Raw genomic sequence first — 8,044 nt, forward strand, 5'->3', positions numbered from 1 at the left:
AATATCCATCCCCCCAAATCCTGCCTCGCTTTTATCTCCATCTCACCGAGAGGGATTTTTGTGGTGTAGAGCCACGGCAGCACCGCTCTGGGTGGGCAGGGGTGGGATTGAAGCCCTTTGCTGCAGCACTGCTCTTTCTCACCTTTTTATTGTTGTTCCCAGCAAGAATTCCCCTGCCTCCACCAGTCCTGCTGGGCTGTGGAGCCCAGGGGGAGTCTGGGCCCCGGCTGGGTTACAGCACCCCCATTTCTCTGCTGCACAGCCCCAAAACCCCCAGATCCCAACTGGCGTTGCTGGTTCTCTCATCGCTGCTCGGGCTCTAACCCCCTGAAGTGCCTGTGCCCAGGTGAGGCTGGGCAGCGATGCCAAAGCCAGCAGAGCAGGGTGGCAGCCGGGTCAGACCCCGCGCTGGGGTCACGGAGAGCAGCAGGGAAAGCTTTTTGTGCCCAGGCAGGGGTTGAAGCAATGCCAGCTCACCTTCCCACTCAGGGACATACAAACAAACCTGCTGGCATGCCCAGGGTGCCTTTGTGGACACTGGCACCTGTGGCACTTGGGGAGACGGAGGCAGGGGCAGCTCAGCACACCCTGTTCCCAGGGGTAATGGGGATGGTTGGAGTGTCCCAGCAGAGAGCCAACAGCTGTGTGCTTCCAGTCACAGCTGGAAGGAAAGTTCCCCTTTGTCCTGCCTGGCTATGGGGAGAATAAAATTATCAAATCCTGAATGGTTTGGGTGGAATAGAGACCTTAAAGCCCATCCAGTGCCACCCCTGCCATGGGCAGGGACACCTCCCACTGTCCCAGGCTGCTCCAAGCCCCAATGTCCAGCCTGGCCTTGGGCACTGCCAGGGATCCAGGGGCAGCCCCAGCTGCTCTGGGCACCCTGTGCCAGGGCCTGCCCACCCTCCCAGGGAACAATTCCTGCCCAATCTCCTATCCAGCCCTGCCCTCTGGCACTGGGAAGCCATTCCCTGTGTCCTGTCCCTCCATCCCTTGTCCCCAGTCCCTCTCCAGCTCTCCCGGAGCCCCTTTAGGCCCTGCAAGGGGCTCTGAGCTCTCCCTGGAGCCACCCAGAACCCCCAAAAAACCTTCACCATTTTTAGTGTGCAAACCCCGGATGCCGGGGGTGATGGGGGTGGGGAACCAGCAGAAAACCCTCGGGCGCTTTGGATCCGCGCCGGGACCGGGATGGAGCAGGGAGGGAAAGGAAAGCGAAACCCCGGAGCGCGGAGGGGCCGGACCCCGCTGTCCCCAGGGATGCTGAGCCCGGACAGAGGACGAGGGGAGGGGACAAACACCGGCACCGCCCCGGCCCGTGCCGCACTACAGCTCCCGGGGAGCCCCGCGCGGCCGCGACAGCACCGCGACAGCACCGCGACAGCACCGGGACAGCAGCACCGCGACAGCAGCGCCGCGACAGCAGCACCGCGACAGCACCGCGACAGCACCGCGACAGCAGCACCGCGACAGCACCGGGACAGCAGCACCGCGACAGCAGCGCCGCGACAGCACCGGGACAGCAGCGCCGGAGGGGACGGGCCGGGCCCCGCGCCCGCTGCCGCCGCCACCATGCAGGTGAGCCCCGGGGCGGGCACGGCACCGGGAGTCCTTCCCGGAACGCCGGAGATCCCGCTGGAACCCCTTCAATCCCCCCCTGGAACCGCATGAATCCCCCCCCGGAAGCCCGTGGATTCCCCCTTGGAACTCCTTAAAACTCCTGCCGGAACCCCCTGAATCCCTTTTTGAACCCCGTGAATTTCTCCCTGGAACCCTTTAAATCCCCCTGGAATCCCTTAAATCTCCCTGGAACCCCGTGAATCCCCCCGTGGAACCCCTTAAACCCTCCTGGAATCCCTTAAATCTGCCTGGAACCCCTTAACCCCCCCTGGAACTCTTTCAATACCCCTGGAACCCTGTGAATCCCCCCTGGAACCCCTTGAACCCCCCTGGAACCCCTTCAATCTCCCTGGAACCCCTTAAACCCCCTCTGGAACCCCGTGAATCCCCTTTTGGACCCTGTGAATTTCCCCCTGGAATCCTTTAAATCCCCCTGGAATCCCTTAAATCTCCCTTAAAGCCCTTAAACCCCCCTGGAACCCCTTCAATATCCCTGGAACCCTGTGAATCCCCCCTGGAACCCCTTAAGCCCCCTCTGGAACCCCTTAAGCCCCCTCTGGAACCCCATGAATCACCCTGGAACCCCGTGAATCCCCTCTGGAACCCCTTAAACCCCCTCTGGAACCCCTTAAACCCCCTCTGGAACCTGACACCGCTCTGTGCAGTTCTGCTAAGAATAACCCCGAAACTGCAGTGGATCCGGCCCCTAAATGCAGGCTGAGCACAGGAGGTTTCCCAGCAGCTGTTTTTCCCTGGGGGAATTCCTGCGGAGGAGGAGCTGGGCGCAGCCTCACCTCAATCCCTGCCGCGTGGGCAGGTGGGGGAGGACAGGATCCCATCGCTCTGAACAACATCCCTGGGCCTGGGATTGGAAAGAATGCAGGGATTTTTAGGATTTCGCCCTCTTGGCCTTTGCCCACTGGAGAAATCTCTCTGTAGGAGAGGAGCAAGGTCCAAGGAGCATCGTTTTGGTGCCACACCCACATTGGGCACCCAAAAATGTGGCTTCACCCCAGGCTGGGGCAGCAAAGGGATCTTCTGGATCTCTGGAACAGGCTGCTCAGGGAAGTGGTGGAATCACCATCCCTGGAATTGTTCAAAAAACGTTAAGAGAGGTGGCACTTGGGGACAGGGTTTAGTGGAGGCCTTGGCAGTGCTGGGTTAATGTTTGGATTTCATGATCTTACAGGGCTTTTCCAACCTTAATGACTCTGATTCTGCCCATCACTTAAATCCCCCTGGAACCCCTTGAATCCCCTTGGAACCTCTTAAATTTCTCTGGGACCCCATGAATGCCCTCAGAAACCCCTTAAATTTCCCTGGAACCCCGTGAATCCCCTTGGAACCTCTTAAACTTCTCTGGGACCCCATGAATGCCCTCAGAAACCCCTTAAATCTCCCTGGAACCCCATGAATCCCCTCAGAAACCTCTTAAATCACCCTGGAACCCCCATCCCTAAAACAGTCACCTGCTCCTTCCACCACCTACAGACCTGTGGGTGAAACCTGTAAAGGAGAAATAGCTTCGGTTAAAGGCTAATTATCATTAATTAGTGGCCAAAGGAGGCTTAAAAGGGTGAGCCAATTACGTGTGCTAATGTGCTTTGGGTAAGGAGGGCCCAGGGGTGTAATCAGAGCCGGGCTGTGGTGAACACCCCCAGCAGATTTATTGGATGGTATTTCTGGCTGAGGCAGCTCCTGGTCCTGTCAGTCACCTCTGCCGGTGTTGGAAAAGGCAGGAAAGAGGATCCAGACGTGGATCCGTGCGGGAGAGGGGTGGCCACGAGCTCCACAAACACCTCTGAGAGAGATTCAATGAATGGAGGATGAAAAACCCAATGAAATTCCAGTTTTTGAGCAAGACCTGGCAGCTGGGTACGAGCTTGGAGCTGGTCTTACACAAGAGCAATTCCTGCTCCTCCTGTTCCAGCGGGGTGAAGGAGCAGGGATGGTGCCTTTGTAGGTCCTGGCAGGTTGGACAGTGTCGGGATTGATGCTCCTCTGCCAGGGAGCACCCCTGGGGTGGCACCCATCGTTGGGTGGTTGCACTGGTGGCTCTGGTGGTGCTTTGGTGGTGGAGTTTTTGGGTGTGCTGGCGGTGCAGGAGGTTTGGGAGCAGAGGCTCTGCCCACCAGCTTCACCTCAGGCTGTGGGTGGTGTTCCCAGGGACCTTCCCTCCTCCAGTCCAGCTGGATGAAGTCCTGGATTCATCTCTCTTTGCCACAAGGGCAAACTGGCTTTTCTCCCAGCCCAGACATGCACAGGAGCTGCTGCTGGGGGTGAAAATTGTCCTGCTGGAGGTCACGGGAGGAGTTTAACCCAGTCAGCGTGACTGTGATTGTCCATGCAAGTTCCTCTTCCCGTTTCAGAACTGGGCAAAAACTTGCACCATTCAGTAAAACCCCAGATGAGCATCCTGGGGTGGGGTGTGAGGGCCTGCTGAGTGTGGGCACCCAGCACCCCCAGGGGCTCCAGCAGTGCCCTTTCCTGGCCTCTTTTCCAGATGACCTTCTACTTCTCGGACACAGTGGTGCTGCTGTTTGACTTCTGGAATGTCCACAACCCCACAGGTAGGCTGCCAGCCCCTGGGACATCCATTTATCCATCCATCCATGGATCCATCCATCCCTCTGTCCATCATCCATCCATGGGTCCATCCACCCATCATCCATCCATCCATGAACCCATCCATGAATCCATCCATTCCTTCATCCATCATCCATCTGTCCATCCATCCCTCTGTATCTCTCTCTGTCCCTCCATCCATCCATCCATGCATCCATCCATCCATCCCTTCATCTCTCTCTCTGTCCATCCATCCCTCCCTCCACCCATCCCTCCATCCATGTCCCAAGAGGACACAGCCTTAAGCTGAGCCAGGAGAAGTTTAGGCTGGACATTAGGAAGGAGTCCTTCACAGAAAGGGTGGCTGGGGCTGCCCAGGGAGGCGGTGGAGTCTCTGTCCCTGGAGGTGTTTAAGGACAGACTGGATGTGGCACTTGGTGCCATGGGCTGGGTGACAAGGTGGTCTTTGGTTAGGTCACAGGTTGGACTTGATGATCTCAAAGGGCCTTTCCAACCTAATTCTGTGAATTAAAAAGGTAAATACCCCATTTCCTGCCATTTAACAACGCCGCTGCCCCACCCCAGTGCCAGGAGCCCTCCACTTCACCCCATGGATATCCCCAAACACCCCGTGCTGGGCCCTGCCGTGCCCCTGTCAGCCCCACAGCAGCGTGGGGATGTCTCTGCTGCAGGGATGGTGCTCTCTGTGCTGGTGATCCTGCTGCTGTCCGTGCTCTACGAGGCCGTGAAGATGGGCAAGGCCGTGCTGCTGCGGCGGGCGCTGCTGGCCCTGCCCCGCAGCCTCAGCCAGGAGGCCCTGACCGAGCCACAGGAGGGGGACAGCGGCCCTGCGCAGGGCAGGTACCACAGGGACCCCCTGGCACCCACCTGGGGGGCTCAGGGATGGCTCTGTGCCCCATGGCCAGCGCACGGGGGAGAGGGGCTGTGAGGAGGAGTTGCAGGCTCCCGGGGAACGGGGGTGTGTACAGCCTGGGGAGGCGGCTCCAGGGGCAGCCCAGCCCCTCCAGGTCCTGTGGGAGATGTCCAGGGTGGTGTCTGGAGGCTCATGTTCCCCTCCAGGACCCACTGTGGGTGCAGAAGGGTCCTCCTGGTTTGGGGATGGGCACAAGCAGCAACTCAGTTCCCACAAGCCTGGCCCTGGCAGGTCCTTCCTTTGGAGCCAAGCCCTGGATTTTTCCTCTTGCATTTAATCCCAGACCATTCCTGAGGCTGCTCTTTCTGCCAGCCTCACTGATTTCGGAGCAGGATTTCTCCCTGAGCTGCTGTTTGCAGCCCCCACCCCTCTCCCCACTCCCCAAACCCCACTCTGGCCGCTCCAGGATCCCAGTGGGAAGCGATTCCGGCTACCTCAGCTTCTCGTTGATGCCATTTCCCATCTCCTTGCCCAGGTGGTTTTGGTTCCACGTGGGCCAGACAGTGCTCCACGTGGTGCAGGTGGTGCTGGGCTACATGGTGATGTTGGCCGTCATGTCCTACAACGCCTGGATCTTCCTGGGGGCCATCGTGGGCTCCACGCTGGGCTATTTCATGGTGTACCCCCTGCTGGGCCGGGGCTAGAGCCCCCCGGGGCGGTGGCACACGTGTCCCACCTCCCGCTCCTCTGTCTGGAATAGCTGCTGTCACTTCTGCTGGCTCTGTCCTTGTCCCCGTGCTCTGTGGGATGCAGAACTCCAAGGACTCGCTGGGGGCCCTCAGGGCTGGCCCCGCTCTGGGGACGGGGAGCCCCATGGCCGGCACTCGCCACGCTGCCACCGGCCTCGGCTGGTGGCTGTGCCCCGGCTCTCAGGGACCTTTGTCCGGGTGATGATGGGGGGTGCTGGCATTTCCTCCCCTCCCTGCTTTTTGAGGAGGTTCGTCCTGGATGGAACGGGAACGATCCGGTGACTTGCTGGGGGAAGGGACAAGCTGGGACAAGCTGCCCTCCTGCCCAGAGCTGCCCTGCACCGAGCCCCTCTTCACACAGTGCCTTTGGGGACACTGGGGGGGTCCTGCCACCCCCACCCCGCTCCTGCCAGCGCTTCAGTGTGGCTGTGCCAGGGGGAAAATGTTGCTCCAGGTGCCTCTTGCTGCTTCCTCAGGACACCCCTTTTAATAAAAATCATCTCAGCTCTGCTCCTGGTTTGTGTCACCCCTGGGTGGGCTCAGGCTGTGGCACCCCTGGGTTGTCAGAGTGGGACTGGGGATCCCCAGCCCTACCCAGGGAATAAGGAGATTCTCCTCTGGCTTTAAATAAAGCTTTTCCATTTTATTAATTATTATAAGCATATCTTTAAACATTTGTATAACTTTCTTAATAAAATATCCTGGAAGAGACAGGTTGGAAGGTCACAGAGAAAGGCGCTTTGAGGGGGGCCTCCCGAGGCACTTTGGGGGCCCCCCTGAGTGGGTTAGGCTGGGCACCACCCTTCTGAGGCAGCAAGGTGGCACCTAAGCACAGGTGGGTGTCGGGGCGCTGGGCCCTGCTCCAGGTGTCACACCCGGGAGTCCTGAGACCCCCAGCACCTCCAGGGCTTTTGGCATCGCTGTGTGGGGGCTGCAGCCGCCCTGTCCCCCTCCCCACATGGGCAGGGCTGGCGGGGGGGTCAGCAAACCCCTGCTCCTTGCTCGGCCATCACAGCAGGAGCTGGGGAGCTCTGGAGGGCAAGGGCTGGGATGTCTCCAGTCCCCAGGGATCTGAGCCTGGAATTAGCCCAGTCCTGCCAGGCACAGCTGGGACACGGCCCCAGTGCCACCTTGCCCTGGGGACTGAACTCTGAACTTAAAACAGCTGCCAGGAGACCTCGGGGTGAGGATGGCTGGGGGTGGGCTCTGGGTGCCGTGAGCCCAGCCTGGGTGCCATGAGCCCAGCCTGGGCACCAGGAGTCCAGCCTGGGTGCTGTGAGCCCAGCCTGGATGATGTAAGCCCAGCCTGGATGCCATGAGCTCAGCCTGGAAGCTGTGAGCCCATCTTGGCCACCAGGAGCCCAGCCCGCCCCAGCTGTTGCCCCCTCTGCAGTGGCTCAAGCCCCCAGCGCTGCTGGCCCCCGTTTGCCCTCCCATTGTCCATCATCCCCTGCAGCCCCCGCTCCCACCGGCACTGCTGGAGCCGGCCGGCGGGGGATGGCGGTGGGCAGGCTGCCAGGAAACGCCCCAGATTGGGGCAGGGGACAACCAGGGGACAGCCAGGAGTGTCCCCACACACCCACCCTCAGCAGGGCTAGTGCCAGCCCCCCGGCAGCCCCGGGTACTGTGTGGGGGGCAGATAAAGCTCCTCAGTAAAGCATCTCCTCAGTAGGAAAGAAAATAAGGCAGAAGAAGGACAGAGCAGAGCGCAGGGGATGCCCCGTGCCAGGCTGGGGCCACCCCCAGTCCGACCCAGTCGGGGCTGTGGCTGTGGCCAGCCCCCCACGGCAGCGGGACCCCCGTTAGGCAGTAAGGTCTCGGTGTCCCCATCCCCTCCCTCTCCCGCGGTGCTGCTCTCCATCCCCGGGGGTCCTGTCCCCCTCCCCAGCCCCGGTGTCACCGGGGCCAGTCCATGGCAGGGGCTGGGGCTAGAACTCAGTCTGCACCCCCTCACCGCTCTCCGTGGTGCCCCTGGGCCGTGGGGGGCTGCGCTCCCCGGGCTCGCCTGGCTCGTGGTCACTGTGCTGGGCGCACGCTGCTGACGGGCTCTGGGCTCCGGGTGGTGCTGGCGTGGCGTGGGGCACCGTGGCCTCTGCTGGGACATCGGCTCGGGGGCTGGGTGGTGCTGGTGTGGCGTGTGGCACACTGGACACTGATGGGGGGTCAGCTCCGGGCACGGGGGATGCTGGCACGGACAATCTTGGTGTGGCTTGTGGCACCTCAGCCTCGGATGGGACAT

The 8,044-nt window shown here is 60.8% G+C and overlaps 2 protein-coding genes across 3 annotated transcripts in view; one reads left to right on the top strand and one right to left on the bottom strand.

Annotated features, from left to right (window-relative positions):
• The first annotated feature begins 1,053 nt into the window (after positions 1 to 1,053).
• Positions 1,054 to 6,461, top strand: SLC31A2 (solute carrier family 31 member 2). 2 transcript variants are annotated; one of them, XM_042052374.1, is made up of 4 exons: positions 1,054 to 1,575; positions 4,121 to 4,187; positions 4,875 to 5,039; positions 5,592 to 5,748. In XM_042052374.1, the coding sequence occupies exons 1-4, from the start codon at positions 1,189 to 1,191 to the stop codon at positions 5,657 to 5,659; spliced, it is 687 nt and encodes a 228-aa protein (XP_041908308.1). In that variant the 5' UTR covers positions 1,054 to 1,188; the 3' UTR covers positions 5,660 to 5,748. The 2 variants fall into 2 exon arrangements, with proteins under 2 accessions (XP_041908308.1, XP_041908307.1); XM_042052373.1 differs by having other exon boundaries at positions 1,063 to 1,575; positions 4,875 to 5,043; positions 5,592 to 6,461.
• Positions 6,428 to 8,044, bottom strand: part of LOC121676191 (protein Niban 2-like) — a 32,675-nt gene continuing 31,058 nt past the window's right edge. Inside the window, 1 exon segment of the mRNA XM_042052372.1 lies at positions 6,428 to 8,044. This exon segment is cut by the window's right edge and continues 9 nt beyond it. Within this exon segment, the coding sequence (XP_041908306.1) occupies positions 7,734 to 8,044 (311 nt within the window). The 3' untranslated portion in view covers positions 6,428 to 7,733.

Source organism: Corvus kubaryi, unplaced genomic scaffold (assembly GCF_017639235.1).
Source record: "Corvus kubaryi isolate FWS band 111438036 unplaced genomic scaffold, C.kubaryi_AGA036_p1.0 78, whole genome shotgun sequence".
NCBI classification, from domain to species: domain Eukaryota; kingdom Metazoa; phylum Chordata; class Aves; order Passeriformes; family Corvidae; genus Corvus; species Corvus kubaryi.